General features: G+C 45.4%; 1 protein-coding gene and 1 non-coding gene across 3 annotated transcripts; one reads left to right on the forward strand and one right to left on the reverse strand.

The window, feature by feature from the left end:
* Window positions 1–341: 341 nt before the first annotated feature.
* LOC113833135 lies at window positions 342–447 on the forward strand. The gene has a single exon (XR_003480689.1). It is a non-coding gene; the product is annotated as a U6 spliceosomal RNA (small nuclear RNA).
* An 8,853-nt stretch (window positions 448–9,300) lies between these two features.
* On the reverse strand, window positions 9,301–15,129 carry S100a16 (S100 calcium binding protein A16). 2 transcript variants are annotated; one of them, XM_027393364.2, is made up of 3 exons: window positions 14,935–15,129; window positions 10,261–10,438; window positions 9,301–10,043 (listed from the first exon to the last, which is right to left on the reverse strand). In XM_027393364.2, the coding sequence occupies exons 2-3, from the start codon at window positions 10,411–10,413 to the stop codon at window positions 9,873–9,875; spliced, it is 324 nt and encodes a 107-aa protein (XP_027249165.1). In that variant the 5' UTR covers window positions 10,414–10,438; window positions 14,935–15,129; the 3' UTR covers window positions 9,301–9,872. The 2 variants fall into 2 exon arrangements, with proteins under 2 accessions (XP_027249165.1, XP_035307504.1); XM_035451613.1 differs by lacking the exon at window positions 14,935–15,129 and adding an exon at window positions 14,202–14,321.
* Window positions 15,130–22,554: the final 7,425 nt, after the last annotated feature.

Below are 22,554 nucleotides of genomic sequence, written 5' to 3' on the forward strand. Positions count from 1 at the left end.
ACTAGAGTTAGAGATGGTTACAAGCCTCCATGTGGTGCTGGGAACAGAACCCAGGCCCTTTTTGAGGTCGGCCAGTGCTCTTAACTGCTGAGCCATCTCTAGCCCCAGCAAACCATTTTGTTTTGTTTTGTTTTAATGAAAAGACAAATCTGAATAGACATTTCTCTAAAGAGTGAACACTATTAGTCAATAAACACATAGGAAGACACCCGACCCCATTGTTCATCAGGGAAATGGAATTGGATGTATTAGGAAAGATAGGGGCATGGCCAGACATAAGGTGCACTTAAACAGGAGAATAAAGTCCTAGTATTCTTATATATTTCAAAATGTCTTAGGGCTGTGCTTGCTCCAGGAACACAATACTAAAATTGGAATAATACAGAGAAGATCACCATGGCCCTGCACAAGAATGTCATGCAAATTTATGAAATAGTATTGTTTTTAATGTCTTACTCTTGTTTTGATTTTTGAGACAGTCTTGTATGTAACCTTACCTGATCTGGCTCTTGATATATAGTTCCAGATGATCTCTCAGACTCACAGCAATCCTCCAACCTTCCTGCCTTGGCCTTAGGAATTCTGGGATTATGGATGAGCAATGAGCATCACCACACACAGCTACTGCTGTTCCTCCTTCCTCTTCCTCCTCACCTTTCTTCTTCATCTTCTTTTCATTGTTTTGAGATGGAATTTCATTATTACTCCAGGCTGAGTTCAAACTCATAGCCATCACCCAAATGCTGGGATTATATATGCCATTAAACTTAGCTTCAAAATATATAATAGAGATTTTTAAAATATTTCCAACAGAAAAGTGATAAGGGAATATTGGGTGTCTTTGAGAACAATGCAGCCTTTCTCTGCTTGGAGAACCAGGGCTATTAAAGATACCCCAACCATTAGCTTTTGGGTTCACAGACAGACCACAGAGGGTAAATTTTAGAGAGAAATATTTACAGGTACAAGTTCAAGAGGAAGATGCTGTAGGATAATCCTTCTGTACACTGTGATATGTTTTACTCTCATTGGTTAATAAAAAATATCTGATTTGGCCTATAGCAAGGCAGAATAAGGCTAGGCGGGAAAACCAAACTGAAAATACAAAGAAGGGTGCAAGCCAGCTGCCAGAGGAACAAGACAGGTAAAGCCACCAACCATGTGGCAAAATATAGACTAATAGAAATGGGTTCATTTAAGTTGTAAGAGCTATTTAGTAATAAGCCTGAGCTATAGGCCGAGCATTTTGTAATTAATATAAGCCTCTGCATGTTTATTTGAGACCAGGTAGTTGGGATAAAAGAAAAATTCCTCCTCCTTTTACAGGAAAAGAGCAAGACAGAGATAGAGACAGACAGACAGAGATGTGGGTGCATATGGCAGGAGGGGTCTCAGGAAACAGGACAGCATCAAAATGCTAGTCTGGGGCTTTATTTATTCATTCATTCGTTCATTCATTCATTCATATGTTTGTGTACATTTGTACACATGAGTGCAAGTGCCTGTGGAAGCCAGAGGAGTATCAGATCCTCTGGAAAGCTGCAGCCACTCAATGTGAGTGCTGAGAACTGAACTTGATCCTAGCACAAGCAGTATGTACTTTTAAAAAGAAAAAGAAAAAAAAAACAGGGTCTCAATATGTAGTAGTGACTGGCTTGTTATGTAGACCAGGCTGACCTCAAATTCAATGAAATCCACCTGTCTCTGTCTCCTCAGTCCTGGGATTAAAGGTGCCACCACTGTTGGCTATAATACAAGCTCTTAATCACTGAGCTATCTCCCCAGCCCTGCGACTAGCAGCCTTTTTGAAAAGGCTTCTGGCAAAAACTAAGGTGAGGTGCAGGGAAAGAAGGAGACGGTCAGTCCAGAAATCCAAGCGCCTCCTTCCCTTCCCAGTCAAGCTTACGCATACAGCCTTTAGGCAAAGGAGCTCCTTCAGGGGATAACAAAGAAACAAGGGCCCTGCTCTTCTCTTCTGTCATGTCTGCTTCCAGCAAGGATGTTCTCAGAACTACTGTTTGAGGTCCCTGCCCTACAGAACCAGATTGTATCTCCTGTTCTTATCAAACAGACACATGTTTGAAGGGGCAGACAAGATAATTACTTTGATTTGATCATTATTATACATTGCACACGTGTGTCAAGTTGACATTGCACCTCATGAAATACACACAGTTGTCATATGTTAGAAATAACCACACTGAGAAACACATGTTAGGATGCTCACAATAAAAAAAAAAAATCAAAATATAGAAAATGTTGGAAAACAGACATGGAAATGCATGTCACTCTAGGAAGGTAGAGGCAGGAGGATCCAGAGTTCAAGGTCAACTTCAGTTATTACATGTAGCCAGTTCAAGATTAGCCAAAGCTACATGAGACCCTGTCTCAAAACAACAAAACAAAACAAGCAACCCCCCAACACACAAAACTGTAAACAGAAGGAGGGAGCTCCTAAGGGAGGAAAGGGAACCAGATAGATGGGACATGCCATGGGGAGAGCAGAGAACCTGCCTCACAAGGTTAAAAAAAGAGAAGGCACAAAACCAGAGATCGTGGTTCTGTTTACAGCATGTGCTTAGCACAGCTGAGACACTAGGTTCAAATCCCGGTGCTAGAGGAGGAGGAAGACAGGAAGTGTTGATAAAGATGTGAAGCCGGTGATGGTAGCGGTGCACGCCTTTAGTCCCAGCACTGGGGCTCCAGGACGGCCAGGGCTGTTACACAGAGAAACCCTGCCTTGAAAAAACAAACAAAGAAACAAGCAAAAAGATGTGAATAAAAAAATAGGTGGAGCCTCTGTGTGTTGGTAAAGTTGCAAAATGTTGCCACTACTGTGGAAAACAGTCTTGAGATTTCCCAATAAAGTAAAAATAGGTTAACACAATAGCTCACTGGGTTAAGAGCCAGGTTGACCAGATTGACACAGCCAAAACACAACCATACGCTCTCTGAAAATCTGGAGAGGAAACAGAAACCAAGGAACAGAGCACCCACCCAACAAAGACAAATCCAGGAATCAGCACCTACACCTATAGTTCTCCAGTCTCAGACGTCTAAATGCCAGCATAAGAACACAATCAATAACATCCAGGGCAATATGTCTCCACCAGAGCCCAGCTATCCTATCACAGCAGGCTCTGAATATTCCAACATAGCTGAAGTAAGAAAATAACCTTAAAACCAACCAAGTATATGAAGATGAAGATTTATTTTTAAAAGAGAAAAATAAATAAGCCCCTCAAGGAAAGCCGGGAAAACACAAACAATTGAAGGAAATGAATACATCCCTTAAAGAAAGCCAAGAAGCAGGGCGATGGTGGAGCGCACCTTTAATTTCAGTACTCGGGAGGCAGAGGCAAGAGGATCTCTATGAATTTGAGGACAGCCTGGTCTACAAAGCTACACAGAGAAAACCTGCCTCAAAAAAAAAAAAAAAAAAGCCAAGAAAAAACAAACAGTTGAAGGAAATGAATAAAACTGTTCAAGACCTGAAAATGGAAATAGAAACAATAAAGAAAACACAAATTGGGGGGAATCTGGAAATGAAAAATTTAGGAATTAAACAGGAACTACAGAGGCAAGCTTCACCAACAAAATACAAAAGATGAAAAAGAGAATCTCAGTCACTGAAGGTAGGATAGAACAAATGGATGCATAGGTCAAAGAAAATGTTACACCTAAAAAATTCCTTACACAAACATCCAGGAAATCTGGGACACTGTGAAAAGACCAAACCTAAGAATAATGGGAATAGAGGAAAGAGAAGAATCACAGTTCAAAGGCACAAAATATATTTTCAACAAAATCATGGAAGAAAATTTTCCTAACCTAAAGAAGAAGATGCCTATAAAAGTACAATAAGCATAGAGAACATCAAATAGAGTAGACCAGAAACTTCCCCTCGACATATAACAGTCAAAACACTAAACATACAGAATAACAAATATTAAAAGCTGCAAGGTAAAAAGACCAAGTAACAAATAAAATTATATACACCTATTAGAATTACACAAATTCTCAAAAGAGACTCTAAAAGCCAGAAGGGCCTGGACAGATGTGCTGCAGACTCTAAGAGACCACAGATGCCAGCACTGACTATTATATGCAGCAAAATTTTCAATCACCATAAATGGAGAAAATAGGATATCCCATGATAAAGTCAAATTTAAACAATATCTATCTACAAATCTAGCCCTACAGAAGGTGATAGAAGGAAAACTCCAACCTAAGGAGGTTAACCACCCCCCACCCACCTAGCCGCCCCCCCCGTGAAAACACAGGAAATAAAATCTCACACCAGCAAAACCAAATGAAGGAGAGCACACACTGCTGACACACACACACCAACAACAGCAACAATAAAATAACAGGAATAAAAAAAAAATAACAGGAATCAACAATCATTGGTCATTGATATCTCTCAATATCAATGGTCTCAAATCCCCAATAAAAAGATACAGACCAACAGAATAGATGTGAAAATAGAATCCATCCTTCTGTTGCATGCAAGAAACACAACTCAACATCAAAGATAGACGTTACCTCAGAATAAAGGGTTATTAGAAAAAGATATTCCAAGCAAATATACCTAAGTAGCAAGCTGGTGTAGCCATTTTAATATCTAACAGAAACAATAGAAAGCTTATAAACTCATGGAAACTGAATGATTCTCTACTGAATGAAAAATGAGTCAAAACAAAAATAAAGAAATTAAAGACTTTTTAGAATTTGATGAAAATTAGTACACAGCATACCCAAAATAAAGGACACAATGAGAGCAATGCTAAGATGAAAGTTCATAACACTAAGTGCCTACATAAAAAAACTGGAGTGATCTCATACTAGCAACTTGACAGCACACCTGAAAGCTTTTGAACAAAAAGAAACAAGCACACAAAGAGGAGTAGATGGCAAGAAATAATCAAACTAGGGGATGAAATCAATAAAATAGAAACAAAGAAAACAATACAAAAAACATCAATGAAACAGATAGTTTGTTCTTTGAGAAAAATCAGCAAAATAAACAAACCCTTATCCAAACTACCAGAAAGGCAGAGAGAGAATATCCAAATTAACAAATCAGAAATTTAAAAGGGCATATAACAACAGACACTTAAGAAATTCAAAGAACCATAAAATGTCTTAGTTAGGGTTTCTATTGCTGTGAAAAGGCACCATGACCATGGCAGCTCTTAAAAAGGAAAACATTTCATTGTGGTGGATAGCTCACAGTTCAAAGGTTTAGTCATTATCATCAGGGAGGGACATGACAGCGTGCAGGCAGACATGGTGCTGGAGAAGCAACTTAGAGTTCTACATCTTGCAGGCAACAGGAAGTAGTCTGAGACACTGGGTGGTATCTTGAGCACACATGAGACCTCAAAGCCTCCCTTCACAGTGCCACACTTCACTTCCTCCAATGAGACCACACCTACTCCAACAAGGTCACACTTCGTAATAGTGCTACTCCCTTTGGGGACCATTTTCTTCAAACCACCACATAAAGACATACTTTAAAAACCTGTACTCCACCAAATTGGAAAATCTAAAAGAAATGGATAGTTCTCTTGATAGGTACCACTTTACAAGTTAAATCAAGATCAGATAAACAATTTAAATAGACATATAAACCCTAGTGAAATAGAGGTAGTCATTAAAAGTCTCCCACTCAAAAAAAAAAAAAAAAAAAAAAAAAAAAAAGCCCAGGACCAGTCAGTTTTAGTGCAGAATTCTGTGTCCCAGAGTTTCAAAGAAAAGTAATGTCAGTACTCCTCAAATTTTCCACAAAATAGGAACCGAAAGAGCATTGCCCAGTTCATTTTATGAGGCACAGTTACCCTGATATCCAAACCACATAAAGACTCAAAAACAAGAATTACACACCAATTCCCCTTATGAACATAGACATAAAAATACTCTCTTTCTCTTATTAGTTTTTCATGATAGTGTTTCTCTATGTAGCCCTGGCTGTCCTGGAACTCACTTTGTAGACCACACTAGCCTCAAGCTCACAGAGAAATGCCTGCCTCTACCTCCTGAGATCTGGGACTAAAGGAATAAGCCACCACAGCCTAGCTTAGGGATGAATATCTGGTCTACGGGTTTTGTTTTTTTGTTTGTTTGTTTGTTTGTTTGTTTGTTTTGTTTTACTAGCTTTGTAGACCAGGCTGGCCTTGAACTCACAGAGATCCACCTACTTTTGCCTTCCAACTGCTGGGATTAAAGACATGAGCCACCACTGTCCAACAAAAATACTCAATAAAATACTTGCAAACTGAATCCAAAAACACATCAAAAAGATCATCCACCATGACCAGATATTCAGAGATGGTTCAACATCAAAAATCAGTAAATGTAATCCACCGTATAAACAAACTGAAAGAAAAACTTCATGATCATCTCATTAGATGCAGAAAAGCCCTTTGACAAAATTTAACAACCCTTTATGATGAAAGTTCTGGAGAGATCAGGGACACAAGGGATATACCTAAACATAATAAAGCCAATTTACAGCAAGCCTACAGTCAACATCAAATTAAATGGAGAGAAACTCAAAGCAATTCCATTAAAATCAGGAACGGGATAAGGTTGTCCTCTCTCTCTCTCTCTCTCTCTCTCTCTCTCTCTCTCTCTCTCTCTCCCTATCTATCCCATTTAGTATTTGAAGTTTTAGCTACAGAAGTAAGACAACTAAAGGAAATTGAGGGGATACAAATTAGAAAGGAAGAAGTCCAAGTATCATTATTTGCAGATGATATCATAGTGTACATAAGCAATCCTAAAAAACCCACTAGTAACTCCTACAGCTGATAAACTCAGGGAAGTGGCTAGATACACAATTAACTCAAAAAAAGTCAGTAGCCCTTCTGTATACAAATGACAAATGGACTGAGAAAGAAATCAGAGAAACAACTCTTTTCACAATAGCCACAAATTATGTAAAATATTTTGGGGTAACTCTCACCAAGCAAATGAAAGGCAAAAACTTCAAATCTTTGAAGAAAGAAATTGAAGACGTTGGCAAGATCTTCCATGTTCATTGGTAGGGTTGGCAGGGAAAGATAGCTGGAATTGGGCCACATTTGGGGCATGGTGTAGAACCTAGTGCAGTGGAAACTTCCTGGTAACTATGAAGATGGCGCTTGTAAGCACTATTAATGGGGAATACAGAGTCTGAACTGGCCATCTCTTGTAGGCAGCCAAGGCTCCCAGTGGTGGAACTAGGTTGCATTCGGTTGAATTGTTGGCCGAGGGAGTCCAATGGCGATCCCCACACAGCTGAGGCTGATGCCAGGACAGAGAGATGCTGTCTGCAAACTGCTGGCGGGACTCTATTGCTGACGACAACATCCACAGGTCATTGAACGTAGAGAGCTGGTGCTTGCATGGAGCCTTCATGCCACATCCTAGTCTCTCTGGTGTAGGGAGGTACTCTACAGGTGCCAGAGTACCTTCTCACCAAAAGAGAAGCATGGACACCAATCCAACCACGAAAACTTTGTCCTACATCCTGCCCGCTTCCTGGAGAAATAATGCTGCAGAATTTGTGGAAGTGGCCAGCCGATGTCTGATTTAACTTGAGGCCCACCCAGTGAGAGGGAGCCCATACCAGACATGGGTTGGCTAGGCAGGAACCAGAGACTTGTTAGCCCAGAGACCTAGAATAGAACTAAACAGGACTGGCCTTTTTTTAAAAAAAATCAATTAAATAATTCATAATGATATCCTGCTATACTCATTGATGTTTTCTCCAGAGGCCATAAGAAAGGTTTCCTCTGGCAAAAGATAGGATGCAGAGACCCATGGGCAGACATTATGTGGCGTCTATATTTGCAGTCTCCATCTGGTCTATCCCCTCAGAGCTCAGGGAATCACTAAGAGGAAAGATTGTAGGAGTCAGAGGGGATGGAGGACACCAAGAGAACATGGCCTAAGCAGGACTCACATGGGCTCACAGAGACTGAAATGGCAAGCTTGGTATGGTTCTGCACCAGGTCCTCTGTGTTTGTTGTGGCTGTTAGCTTGGTGACTTTCTAACTGTGGGAGCAGTCAGGGAGCTCTGACTCTTTTGTGTGCTCTTGGGACTCTTTTCACCTATCAGGCTGCCCTGTCCAGCCCAGGTATAAGGCTTTTGTCTTGTCTTATTGTATTTTGTTTTGTTGTGTTTGATTGTTGATTCTTAGAGGCCTGCTCTTTTCTAAGGGAAACTGAGGCAGAGTGGATCTAGGGGAGAGGAGAGGTGGGAGGAGCTGGGAAGAATGGAAGGTGGGGAAACTGTAGTCAGGATGTATTGTATGAGAAGAACCTATTTTCAATAAAAATAAATAGATACATAAATAAAAATTAAAAATACGTTTAAAAAAATAGAGTATTATTGTGATGCTGCAGTGAGGAAAGAGGGCCAGCAGGGCCTTGACTCTAGCCTGTCTGAGGCACACCAGCTTCACAAAGTTGAAAATCCTTAAATGGACTCCAATAAAAGTCTCTGCACCTAGGCCTGGTGCTGGCCCATGCCCTTAATCCCAGCACTTGGGAGGCAAAGGCACTCAGATCTCTGTGAGTTCAAGGCCAGCCTGGGCTACATAGTGAGATCCAGGCCAGCCCAGGCTATAGACTGAAACCCTGTCTTAAAAAAGAAAAAGAAAACACTGTCTGCACCCGTGCTTCTCTGGGGTAATCATAAACTGTGGAGACAGGCTGGGTTTCCTGCCATGTGCCTTCATTGAGGGCTCCTTGGTGCAGTAGTACAGGGAGATGGTAAAGCTGGCATTGTTCCCAGCATCTGAAAACTGTGGTTCCCTTTCTGTCTCTGGCTTCCCACACTCTCTCCCTTTACACCCTGTGTTCCCACCCCACATCATCACTGCACATTAAAATTATCCTCTGAGGAGGATCTAAGCCCTCAGTGCTACTCATGGCTCCAGACTGAGGGTCATAGACCCTTTTATTTAGCTGTAGTGGGTACTAAATGACACCTACTATGCACCTAGAAGTTGAATTTGTGTTTGAGAATAGGTTATGAGGGCTTTCGGGGATTGCAGGCAAACAACACCATGCTGAGCATCCCAGGCTGTCCTCAAACTCCAGATCCTTGTGTTTCAGCCTGGATTCTAGGCTTACACATGTATGCCATCAAGCCCAATTTAACTTCTGGCTTTTTTTCCCCCTTGCTTTGTTTGCATATGAGGTTTGCTTGTGAGATTCCCTAGCCTCTGAGTCCAGAACAAAGACCAACAACATGGGATAAATGCCCAGGGAGTGTGGCAGGTTTAAAGAACACCACAAAAGAACCAGCCAGAAGTTACAAACTCCAAATCCAGCCTTTATTTTAGTGGCAGAGCAGAGAGGAGGCTCAACCCAGGTTAGGTCATTCCCAGACAGAGACAGCTGGACAGGCACCCTGGGAATGCCTCTCCACCCAGCTAAGAAATTGGTAGGAAGAGAAGAAGATAATACTGGTGCTGCCACTTCCCCAGCTGCCACAGCCAGGAGCTGGGAGACCTCAAGCAGCAAGCTGACCTCCAGAGGTCAGGACAGACCCAGAATCAGACAAGGTTCAGACAGGAACAGCAGCCATTTTGAGAGTATACAGACTCAACAAATGAGGAAACTCTTGAGGGCCCCCAGACAGCATCGAGCCCCATAGGGCCTGCAGACTGAATGCTCCGGAAGCACAACCACAGTGAGACACTCACAAAGAGGTCTTGATGGCCCCCACCCCATCCCCCACCCTCTTGTGCTATTCAGCAAGGGTAGGAGCAGGTCTGGAGGGAGAAGAGAGGAAAAGGTCAATGAAAAAAAAAAGCATGGGAAGAACACTGGCAGGACATGCATGGGTCAGGACAATGAAAAGGGCCTAAGAGGGGCCTCTAGCTGCTGCCCTGCTGCTCCTGCTGGCACTCTTGCTGGCGGATGAGGTTGGCCATAGGACTGGTGATACCGCCTATCATGGTCCAGTATTCATCAAAGCTGATGCGCCCATCGTGGTTGGCATCCAGGTTCTGGATGAGCTTGTCAGCTGCCTTCCGGTTCCCTGTGTCCTGTAGAAGAAACTGGAGTCAGTAAAGCTTGGGATGACCCAGACAGGACCCTAGACAGAGAGAATCTCAGAATCAGCCCTGACAGCTGCCGCCTTGGCCAAACCAGCAGGGCACAGGGAGGAGTCACTGAGCAGGGCCCCAGGGGTGGGGTGGGGCACACAGGAGGGGGTGTCACTGTGAGGAGCAGAGCAGGCAGGGAGAGCAGAAGTGGGGGTACCGTCAGCATGTGGTTCAGCTCTCTCTGCAGCATCTTGCGGAAGCTGCTCTTGCTGATCTTGTTCTTGACCAGGCTGTGCTTGGAAACATATTTATAGAAGTTTTCCACCAGGACGACAACGGCCTTCTCCAGCTCTGTATAGCAGTCAGCCATCTCCCTGCCTCACTCCTCTCTGGGCCTAGGAACCAGAAAGAGAGGCGATGAAAGAGACATCCGCACACACAGGCCCCAGAACCCCACAAACGGCTTGTCTTCCACAGGGAGGGGAGCAGGCCGGAACAGCAAAGTGAGTGTGGGGGTGGCCCTGCAAGGAGAACTATGTGGCTCCTCTAATCCAGGTGTTCCCCAGACAGACTGCCAACTGCCAAAACAGGTTCTCCAGGTCCTTCCTGTGCCATAGGCAGCCATGCTGCCTGTCAGAGCCCTCTGAGAGCAGGAGGCTCCTGTGGAAGAGCAGGCAGGTAACTGTCCCCCTACACATACCCAGGTCCCCTATTCTAGGAAACCATAGTGGAAAAGAATAGAGACAGAGAAGGCTAGGGGCTTTTATCTTCCACTCCAAGGACTGGCTGAGATCCCAGCCCTAGGCCACAAACCAGGAAAAGGAGCCCTTGCTCACCTCAACCCCTTGCAAGGGCTCTAAGGCAGTGAGTTCAGGGACTCAGGCCACCCACCACTGCCCCTCTCTAAGAAAGAGCAAGGTCCAGCTCCAACAGATTAGATTTTGTGTGGCTCCCCTCCTGGCCACACCCTGTCAGCCTCTCCAGATAACCGTTCCTAAGTATACAGCATGGCCCAACGACACCCTTCACCCCATTACCTAAGAAGATGCAGGCCCAGTTCTGCCCCAGCTGGAGACAGACTCTGGCCTCTGGCAGAAGCCAGAGGCATCATCCCCTCACCCCAGAACAAAAGGCACTCACACTCCAAGCGGATACAGCCTTCTGAATAACAGGATATGAGAGGAGCAGGCGGGTCTACTCTGTGTGTCGCCGCCCATGCCCAGAGCCCCTCCATACCAGCCGGGCAAATCGGACTCCCCGCCCACCCTCAAACATAAGAATGAAGTCCTGCTGCCCTCACCCAGCTGGTCCTAGGAAGGGGAGGTGGACACAAAGGGACACAGCCACTTGGGCAGGCCTATGCACCCACAGTTGGATTAAAAAAGATGGTGTTCCTTCACCAGGCCCCACCAGGCCTCTGCTTAGTCTCTTTCTCCCTTGCCTGTGCAATCAGCTTGCACACTCCTTTCAGCTGAGGGCCTGTCACTCTGGCCTTTCCCAAACTGTGCCTGCAGGAAAACTTGTCTTGACCTCTGTCATCTCTACACTCTTCCAGGACTCCCACAGCCATGTCTGTCTTCACCACGTCAACACCAGCTGGGACTATTAGCTGGTTTGGTAAGTCCCCAGCTCTTATCTCTCCATCTATGGAGCCAGCATAGGGCTTCTTACATTCAGTCACTGTTTTCTGATCCAAATGGCAGAATGTGTGGATTTGAGGTTTTTTAAACCTGAATATACCACTACCTTCTTTTTAGTCTCTGTAACTTGCCTGGCCTGCATTGCCTGGCCAAGTGCCCTGCTCAAGGAAGATGTTCCAATATTCCAACTCCTTCCAGCCCTAATGCCCAGCAGCCAAGGCCCCTCCCACACCTCTACACTTTTATGCATCTTTTTCTTAAGGATTGATCAGAACAGGAGGAAGGAGGCCGGGTTGCAGGAAGGAAGGAGAGTTGAGAGGGAGCAGGGTCAGGCTGGGGCATCTGTGGTGGGAAATCCTTCCCTCCTTACCCTCCTGACCACTGTGGCCTGAGGTTGGAAGGATGATGACACACAGTGCCAGACCCACAGGAAACTATATTCTTCCCCATATTCTGTTTGTTAAGGGTGTAACAGTGTGGTTTAATGTTTGAAAGACATTCAGACAAATTCTCTAGCATACACAAATAAGGAAGAAAAAAGATTTTTCACCCATGGTCTGTCTGCCCTGATGCCCTCGGGTGGGGTGAGGATGGCCTGTGGCCAGTGTTCCTGGAGATTCTGGAACTTGCACCAGGATCAGGAAGGGTGGCACTCAGGTTTCCCCCACCCTAGCCTTGAGAGCAAGAAAAGAATTGGAGAACCCCCACCAACCCCCACCCCTCACTGTCCCATAGCTGTTCCAAGGGAGGAGCTCTTCAGGAAACAGTCAAAGGGAAAACAGGAAGGAGCAGATAATTGGGGTGCTGTCCCTCTGTTGCTCTCCCCAAAGGAAGGACAGTCCAGGTCTCCCTCTATCTGCCTGAAGTCTTGTTCTTCCACCAGGGTAGCTTCCTCCTGCCCCTTAGTGCTGTGCCCAATCCCTACCTGGCCTCTTGCAGCAGCCAAGCAAAGAACTGACAGAGAGAAACACCCAACAGATGATGCAGACACCTGTCCCAGGAGCACCGGGCAGACCAGAGATGCAGCTTCTGGGTCCTGACTCCTTCCCAGGCCTCCTTCCCAGGGATCTGCCTCCTCCCAAGTTCTTATAAAATGGACAGCTCTGAGATAACCATCAGGACAAGTGATTTTCTGGAGCTTTTTCTGAAGACAGTATCAGAGTCAGGCAGTCAGGTGTCATTACTCTCCTTCTCCACCCTCCCCTGGGGCACAGAAGACAGGCTCAGCTGCCCCACCCACTTCACAGCCACCTGCTCCTGCAGCTGCCCCATCCGTCAACCAGTCAGGCCTGAGGACCTCCAGGCATGGGGAGAGGGAAATGGTACTGTTCCCTTCCTAGGCAGACCTATCCAGGAGGTAATTTCTTCACAGTCTTGGAAAGAGAGTTGGGGGTCATGAGGGCATGGGAGTATGCCAGTGTGTACTGAAGCTTCCCCCCCCAAAAAAGTAGAATAATCAGTTGCCCTCCAAAGAGCCCTCCGCAAAGAGGCCATTCACCTTGGGCCCCACCCTTCCCCCAAAGTTCTCTTAGTCTCCTGGACTGATTCATCATTGAGCAACCAAGAGGTTGCTCCCACCCCCCACCCCCCGCCCACCTGAGTCCAGCTTGCTGACTTTTCTAAAAGCCCAAATTGCCCTGACACCATGCCCCTGGATCTCAGCCACTCTAGCCCCACCCTCCCACCCCTAAGTTCTGGTCCCCACCTCTTTGGAAGAGCCTGCTCACAAATCCCTTGGTCCACCTGGGTCTGGAGCTCTGAATGTCCACCATACCCTCCAAGGTTCACCTCATATACACTTGCATTGCAACTTAGTTCCAATTGCTGAATATGTCCCTACTCTTATCTCCCCTACTCAGTATCCTCTCCAAAGCCTGCAAGATTTTCAGTTTTACCTCTGGCAGACTCTGTGTCCCTCTCAACAGTCTACCATTCCCCTCATTATTTCACCATTTGTCGGTTTTCTCATTCACCAATGGCCTCATTTACTCACTTTCATTCATTCACTTACACATTGTGCTGTCATTCATTCAGTCATTCCCTTCTTAATTTCCTCCCAACAGCTGTCAATATGCAGGGACAGTAAAATAACTGAACTGGGCTAGGAATTTCTATTTTCAAGGCTCTTCGGTAACTCTCTCCAGCCTCCCAGGCCCAGTCTCTGTTCCCTTGTGCTTTTCCCAGTGTTGGAGGCTAATGGTTCACAGAGGCGCTCCTACCTCTGCACCCTCACGGGACTCTTGCCATCACACCCATATATAAACATCCATGAACAGAGCCGAGAACTCTACCAGTCCTGATCTGCTTGGGTACCCCATTTGTCCTCAGCCAACTTCTGCTGAAGCAAGAAGTCCTTTGAATTTTTTTCCCAGCTCGTAAAGTTGTAAGTGGGTGGCATGCGCTCATGCACTCACGCGCACACACACACCTCTACCCCAGGCCTCCGGAACATTCATAGGGCTTCTCTCCTGGAAAGAGACTGAGCCCACCTTACCATCCCCCCTACCCTTGCCCCCACCTCAGCTGGGCTGGGCAGGCAAACACTCCTACAGTGCAAGTAGCTCTGCCAGGCAAAGTCAGTCAAGCTGGGACCTGCCTAGGTCCTGGAATGGAAGAGCTGCCAGTTTGAAGCTCCACTCCTTCCTTTCTCTTTCCCTCTCCCCATCCAGGGGACCTCCCAGGCTTCCCCAGGCCCCTCCCAAGGAACACCACCCAGAGCAAATGAGGCCTGCATCCCGACCCTGCCTGTGCCTCAGGTGGAGGAGAAGCCACCTCAGCCCCTACCTCCCTTTCCTGGCTTCTTAGGAGCTCTGCGTCCTCTCCAGTCCCTGCTGGTCCCCATTATTATTCCCAGGTCACAGCTACCACAGCCCAGTGAGGCCTGTGTCTAGAGTTGGGGGCCCCCAACTACCACCAAGAAACACTCGCTCTGTTCCCGGTTAGAGAGGACGCAACAGCTGTGGGCAAGGCCCTGGAATGTTCTGCCCAGTGTCCCAGCCCCTGGAGACGAGCCAGGTCAGCTGCTTGGCCAGGAAGAGGGGCTTACTACCCTGTCTCTAAAGATTTCACAAAGCCACTAGGGCTCCTCATTCCCTAACTAGCCTTTGGGGAGAGTTAATTACCAAAACCTTCTGCCCTGTCTGGCAGGCACCTCTCCCCGGAGTTCCCTTACTTGACCCTTCTTCTGACCTGCCACGGCTTCAGGGTCCCCCAGCAACCCCAGACCTTCCCAGCTAGCCTGGAGTGCTCACCTGCCTCCACGTTGTCCACCTCCTCCAGCAGGGCTCTGAGGCCTGGGCTCTGGTACTGACAGCCAGGCAGCTCCTGCTCAGCAGAGCCAGGGCTCCTCCCCACTGCACTCCCAGAATCTGTCCCACTCCCTCGGCTTTGCCTGGCTGAGCTGGCTGTGGGAAGGTAGTGACTGAACTCTTGACTTGGCCCTGGGGTTGGGCCCTTGTTAAAGGGGTACACACCTTTTTTTTTAAACACCCCTCTACCCTCACCCTAGAGGGAGTGGTAGAAGCTGGCACTCCCCCAACCCCACCCTCCTAACCCCACAGGCTCGGGAGCAGAGCCCAACAAGGTAGAGCAAAGAAAGGGAAGGCTCATCATCTGCCCTTCTCACCCCGGTCACTGAAAGCCAGGTTTCAGGGCAGCCTCCACCAAAGACGAGTTCAGTTAGATTCCCAGGCAGCCTACCTGGCCACAGGAACTTCTTTGCTGTTGGAATTCAAGGAATCTAATACCTGATTTCTGTTGGCTAGAGGAAGAGGGCAGACACAGCAGCTCTTTCTGGTCTGGCATCTCCAGTTCAGCCACCCTGAGCTCAGAAATCCATTTCTAAGACCCTCCTCCACCTCCTCTGCACACACCTAACCCTGTACACACCTTTCCTGCAGGTACCTGAGGAAACCGGCCGCCTTGACCTCCTTTCAGAGGGTGGCAGCCAAAACAGAGAGGACCCTTTCTTTGGCCCACTCCCATGATGACTTCTGTCAGGTCCCAAAGAGACCCCCCTCCAAAAAAGGTGGCTAACTGAGGTGCCTATTGGCATATCAAAGCTCATGGCAGGTTCTCTCAGCACCTGTTACAGCACCTGGCTCCTCTCAGCACTTCTCACCCCACCCCTACCCTAAACCTCTCCAGCTCCTTTTGTTCCCTTCTTTTCCCTTCCCTTCCCTTCCCTTCCCTTCCTTTCCAACCCCCAGCTTCTGATTCCTATATAGGCCATCCATTTTGGTCACATGCACTCTTGGTTCTCTTTGTCCTTTTGGCTTCTCTCTTGATCCTCTACTCTTGGCTCCTGGTCTCCTCTCGATATCCCTCCTCTCATGGCCTGGTCTACTGTGCTGCCATGTTCAGTCTGAACTCTTCCAGTTGCTTCTGGCTGTTCTTTGCCTCCTATCTACAATAAAACCCTCTCCTCAGCCTGACCTAGGAGCAGTCAATGTCCTCACCTTCGTTTTCATTCATCTGATGTTCGAAACCCAGGAGGGCACATATGATCCTCCTTCCTTCCAAAGGGCTCAGCCTCTCTCTCTCTCTCTCTCTTTCTCAATTTAATTAATTTTTTGCATTCCAATCCCAGTTCCCCCTTCCTCCTCCTCTCCTTCTGCTCCCCCCACTGCCCCCCCCACCTCCCATCTGCTCCTCAGAGAAGGGAAGGCCTTCCCTAGGAAGTCTAAGTCTGTCCCATCATCTCCTTGAGGCAGGACCAAGGTACCTCTCCACCCCACCCCACCCCTGTGTCTAGACTGAGCAAGGTATAGAATGGGCTCCACTAAGTCAGTTTGCGCATTAGAGTTAGAACTTGGACCCATTGTCAGTGGCCTCATATATTACCCCAACCACACCACTGTCATCTATATTAAGGGAGTCAGGTCAGTCTTATGCAGGTTCCCCATTTGTCAGACCTGAGTCAGTGATCTCTCACTAGCTCCGGTCCACTGATTCTGTGGGTTTCCTCACCATGGTCTTGACTCCTTTGTTCATATTTTCACTCCTCCTTCACTTTGATTGTACTCCAGGAACTCAGCCCAATGGTTAGTTGTGGATTTCTGCATCTGCTTCTATCTGTTTCTGGAAGAGAGTTCTAGCTTCTCTAGGGTTGTGGATTATAGGCTGGGTATCTTTTGCTTTATGTCTGGCATCCACTTATAAGTGAGTACATACTATATTTGTCTTTCTGGGTTACCTCACTCATTTGTGTTTTTTTTTTTTCTAGTTCTGTCCATTTGCCTGCAAATTTTAGGATGTCATTGTTGTTTACTGCTGAGTAGTAGTCCATTGTGTAAATGTGCCACATTTTCTTTATCCATTCTTTGGTTGAGGGGCATCTAGGTTGTTTCTAAGATCTGGCTATTATGAATAATGTTGCTGTGAACATAGTTGAGCAAATATCCTTGTAATATGAGTACATGGGTATATGCCCAAAAGTATGTATCGCAGGGTCTTGAGGTAGGTTGATTGCTAATTTTCTGAGAAATTGACAAGTTTGCACTCCCACCAGCAATGCAAGAGTGTTCCCCTTACTCCACATCCTCTCCAGCATAAGCTGTCTTTGGTGTTTTTGATCTTAGCCATTCTGATCAGTGTAAGATGGTATCTCAGAGTTGTTTCAATTTGCATTTCCCTAATGACTAAGGATATTGAGCATTTCCTTAAGTGTCTTTCCACCATATGAGATTTTCTGTTGAGAATTCTCTGTTTAGATCTGTACTCCATTTTTTTATTGGATCAGCCTCTCTCTTAACAGAACCAACCTGCTGATTTGACTCTACTGAAGTATGTACAGATCATTTGTTTCTGTTGGCTTCTGCCACCCATCAAATTTGACTACAAATTCTACAGCCTGCCTCTTCATTCTTTTCTCCCCTCCACCTGTTCTAACTATCCATCTCTTCTCATCTACTCAGAAAGCGTCTGTGTGGCTCCTGGTGCCTGCTGTGCCCTTGAGGGCAACAACCACTTGGGCATCTCTCTGCTACTTACTCCTCTCCCTCTATTGCAGTGGTTCTCAACCTGTGGGTCACAACCCCTCTGGGGGTCAAATAACCCTTTCACAGGGTTGCCTAAGACCATCAGAAAACACAGACATTTACATTATGATTCATAACAATAGCAAAATTACAGTTATGAAGTATCAATGAAAATAATTTTATGATTGAGGGTCACCACAACATGAGGAACTGTATTAAAGGGTTGCAGCATTGGGAAGTTTGGGAACCACTGTTCTACTGGAACCTTCCCTTCTCACAAAAGCCTCTCCTAGTCCACTCCAGCTGTTTTCTCCTCTAGCTGATCTAACCACTTGTCTCTTCTCCTCTACTGAGTAAGTGTCACCCTGGAGTTGCCTAATTTGTCTATTATTACTACAAAAGCCACACTGGTATGCCAGAAAGCTCCTCTCATCCTACCGAGCCCCTATCACATGGAAAATGATGCCTCTCCTCTATGATCTAGGACATTTCTCTCTGACAAGTCTCTCAGTTCCATTGGGGATGCCCCAGGTTGAAATCCTTATCATCATGACACCTCCTCTGCTTCCTTTGTTCTCCACTGTTCCTGGAACTTCTTCCCCTCTCCCTAGGAATTGCAGTCCCATGGCTTCCTTTCATCCTTCTGGGCCTCTACAATATTGGAATCCTCCCTCAGGCGGAGTCCCTGTCTGTGACCCTTGTTCCTTCTGTCTCTCAGCTTCCACCTGGAAGCCCCACTGCTTCCTTACATTCTCCTGGGCCTTATATGACCCTTTTCTCTCTTCTTCCTCAGACTTAGAGACTTCATTAAAGCCTCGTGTCTTACTGCAAACGGCTTGGTCTCAGTACAGCTCAATCAACAGCCAAAACTTGACAATATTACGGGGTTTCAAATACTCTCATATGGTAACAACCTCTGCCACTGCACAAACAAATGATTCCCCAAATCTCATATCTAAACTTTCTCTCCCCTACACTTCCAAAAAAGTCTCAACTCTTAAGGTTTTTCTATTTTCCACTCTTAAAAATCTTTTATCTCAGCCAGTGAGGACACATGCCTTTAATCCCAGCACTAGGCCAGCAGAAACAGGAGAATCTCTGAGTTTGAGGCCAGCCTGGTCTGCAGAGTGAGTTTCAGGGCTACATAGAGAAACCCTGTCTGGAAAAAAATTATCTTTACTGTTTCTTTGCTTTCTGTTCTCAAAAAATATCTTAAGACTATGTTGTTAACCTCAAAATTTGTAAATTCATTGGGTATGTTTTTAAAATCTGTAACAAAATTTAACTTAAAACTTATAACAAAAGGTTTATATTTACAAATCTATACATAGGTAATTTTAATTTGCTGCAACATATATAAGTGTGTGTATGTGTGTGTGTGTGTGTGTGTGTATTTGGGTTTTTTGTTTGTCTGTTTGTTTTTCAAGACAGGGTTTCTCTGTGTAGCTTTGGAGCCTGTCCTGGAACTCGTTCTGTAGACCAGACTAGCCTTGAACTCACAGAAATCAGACTGCCTCTGCCTCCCAAATGCTGAGATTAAAAGCATGGACCACCACAGACCAGCAATGATTCTATTCTTGTTTAGACAATACTATATATGTAACTTGGATTTGTTAGACCCCCCCGGAAAACTCAGGTATCCGGGGTCCCAGGCCACGACCACAGTCACCCAAATCACCAGGCAGATTTGAGAGCTGGCTGCAAACTGCATGAGGCTTTATTGTAATTTAACGAGCTAACCCCATGTTAGCTTGGGTCTTTCACCCACCCTCCATGGCGGATGGCTCGCAAAAGACTCTGAGAAGCCACAGGACCGAGATCTTATAGGGCAGCGTAAGGGGAGTGTCTAGGGGTACGCACAGGGTCACTATTGGTGTACCCTCCAGGCTTGGAGGGCTTGCCCTGTGTTGATTGGCCAACTGGTTGTTATGGCCCATAGGGTGGTTGCTATGCTCTGCATCATTGCTGTGTGCTTGTCCGAAAGTACACCCAGGGTCGTAAAGCATAGCGCCACCAGCTAACTTCTGATTGGTTCCTTGTCAAGAGGCAGGCATCTGACTTTCTAGTGTCTAGGACAAGGTCATAGAGCACGTGTTCGGCCGTTATGACTGCCGAAAGGGGAGCTGGCCCCTTCATTGAGACATAAGTCTAACTGCTTTTGTCTTTACTAACTGTTCAATACCAGGCTTCTGGAACATTTTAAATACTAAACAACAAGTTTGATAAATAATGTGTATTTGATAAATAAGGTTTATAAATTCCTAAGATCCACTCAGGTTAACAGTAGCTGACTTGCAGATGTAAGTCTCACCTCTTCTTCTTTGCTAACTTTTCTAAGCTCTGTCTTCTGGAATAAACTGAATCATGCAAGAAACTGATTCTGTAGTCTTTTACTATAAAAGGATCAAGATGTCAGGTTTAAAGCTCTCAGGAGGCAGAGGCAGGCAGGTGGCAGATCTCTGTGAGTTCAAGGACAGCCTTGTCTATAGAGTGAGTTCCAGCCAAAACTATACAGAGAAACCCCATCTCAAAAAGAAAAAAAAAAAAAAGGATCAAGAAATAAGGTTGCCAATCCCCCTTGGACTGTATTTATGGTTTTGTTAAGTCCCCGGTCTCTCTGCAGAATTTATTTATGGTTTAAAGTTTCATTTTGATGCTAAAGTTTCTTAAACTTCAATTTTTAATGCTCAAACTTAACAGGGCTAAAATCATAAAATCCTGATCTTATTTTTTAAAAATAAGTACTAACTTGTTGTATACTGTTAAAGATAATTAAGACATGCAAGTCAACAGCCAGACACCTTATAAATGATCAAATTCTTTACTCAAAACTATGCTCATAAGCCATACTAAGTACAAATGCAATTTGTTTACAGGGACAAGTTTTATTTAGCCTTCTGCATATGGTTTTTTTTGGTTTGGGTTTTTGGGTTTTTGTTTTGTTGTTGTTGTTGTTTTGGTTTTTTGAGACTGGGTTTCTCCGTGGCTTTAGAGGCTGTCCTGGAACTAGTTATTGTAGACCAGGCTGGTCTCGAACTCTCAGAGATCCACCTGCCTCTGCCTCCCAACATGCGCCACCACTGGGCTCTCTATATGTTTTTCAAGGTTAAGCCTAAAGCAAGTAACTGAAACCAGGTAAAGCTTCCTTAACTCAAGTATACTTAATAGATGATGGTCCTCAAACTCCTCAGAGATCTGCTGAATATGGCACTTTAAATGTTTAATAGAAAAAAAACTTCCTGTGATAAACAGAACTGCCACCCCTAGCAATGACCCTAAAGTCTCCAAAGAAGATAATGGGGCACAGACTACTCCACCTAGATTGTGGTAACACTAACCACTGGGCAAAGAACTGACCCATGCCTCAACCACAATGTTTCTGCCCAAGCTGTGGACATTGTTGGGTTGACTATCCTACTCTTCCTCATCAAGGTATGCCAGTTTTCCAAGGTCTTCCTCCACAGGAAAATCTCTCATATCTCTGGGTCTAGCAGCCAAAGACCAATGTTGTCCTGTGTGGTAGCTGAAGATTTAATGCTATCCTGTGTGACAGCCAAAGACCAAATACTTCTGCCCCCAACAAAGCCATCAAGACCACCATGGAACACTTAGGCTAACCATCTAGGTAGCCAATAAATCTGTCACTTTAACTGGTACAGGGGCCATTTGGATTAACTTTCTGCTATAATTTATCCCTCTCGAGTCTCCGATACTGTTGATGACTAACTGTAGCTTTATGTTAACAGCAGCAAGCAAATCAGTTCCTTCTCCAAGGCTGCAGCTGCTTGGTCAGTCCATTTCATATGATATGAGCTACTAGGTATCCCGCTGAGAAAGGTAGACAGACTTTATCTTCCTGGAAGACTTCACACTGAAAAAGATAAACTCCCAAAACAGGTTTCAGTGTAACTTTTTACTATTCCTTTATTTAAAGGAACTTGCTTTGCAATGACTGCTCTCAGGAACCAACCACGTGTGTCTCATAGTAAATGTTTGGGTAGAAAGAAAGGTTTGAAGCTTGTATAAGTTCTAAGGGTCTGAAAAAGTGAAGTTTATATGCGTGCAAGATGTAAAGGATGTGAAAGCTTAAGTTAGTTGTGAGGGTCTAAAAAGGTGTTTTGTTTTGATTCTGTTTGGCTTGGGTTTTGGTTTTTCAAGACAGGGAGGTTTCTCTAGATAACAGTCCTGGCTGTCCTGGAACTCCCTTTGTAGACCAGGCTGGCCTCAGACTCACAGAATTCTGCCTGCCTCTACCTCCCAAGTGCTGGAATTAAAGGCATGTACCACTACCACCTGTCTGGTTGTTTTCTAAGTATGGCCTTAAAAGTGTTTTTATACACCCAGTCTTCTGGATAGAGGAAAGCATGTTCGTGCTTTTAACTCATCATCGTTGGGGGGCGGGGGGGCGGGCGGTTTCCAAGCTTTTATTGTGACTTGAAGGTGTGAGCCAGCTGCTTTTTCTACAATGTGGATTTCAGTACAGATTACAAAGACTGATAATGCTAATATATATAAAATTTTTATCTATAAACTTAAAATGTTCTTGTAAGCTTCAGGGAGTTGTGAGACTTGGGTCCACTTCTCACAGGTCAAACAAAGTTTCCCTACCTGCCTATTCCTAAGGGTAAGATTTCTCTCTCTCCCCTGGTCTTGATACCTACTCCCCCGCCCCCAACTCCCCACCTCTCCCTGTACTGTCACTGCAACTACCAGGACCATGGGCCTGGAAGTTTCAAATGTACACCCAAGATAAAAATTTCCCCTAAGCTCCTTAACTTTACCTTCTGTCCCTAGTCTACACCTGCCCCAGCAGATTTCTTATCAGCTGGAGTGGAGACCGCTCCAAAACTGCCTGCAACGCTCCAGCTCCAGGTGTTTCTTGGAAATCCTAGA

Source organism: Cricetulus griseus (assembly GCF_003668045.3).
Source record: "Cricetulus griseus strain 17A/GY chromosome 1 unlocalized genomic scaffold, alternate assembly CriGri-PICRH-1.0 chr1_0, whole genome shotgun sequence".
NCBI lineage: Eukaryota > Metazoa > Chordata > Mammalia > Rodentia > Cricetidae > Cricetulus > Cricetulus griseus.

Coding starts and splice junctions, on each gene's coding strand:
- S100a16 (XM_027393364.2), bottom strand. CDS start 10,413: ATGGCTGACTGCTATACAGAGCTGGAGAAGGCCGTTGTCGTCCTGGTG. Junction 10,044..10,260: donor AGCTGAACCACATGCTGACG/GTACCCCCACTT, acceptor TTTCTTCTACAG/GACACAGGGAACCGGAAGGC.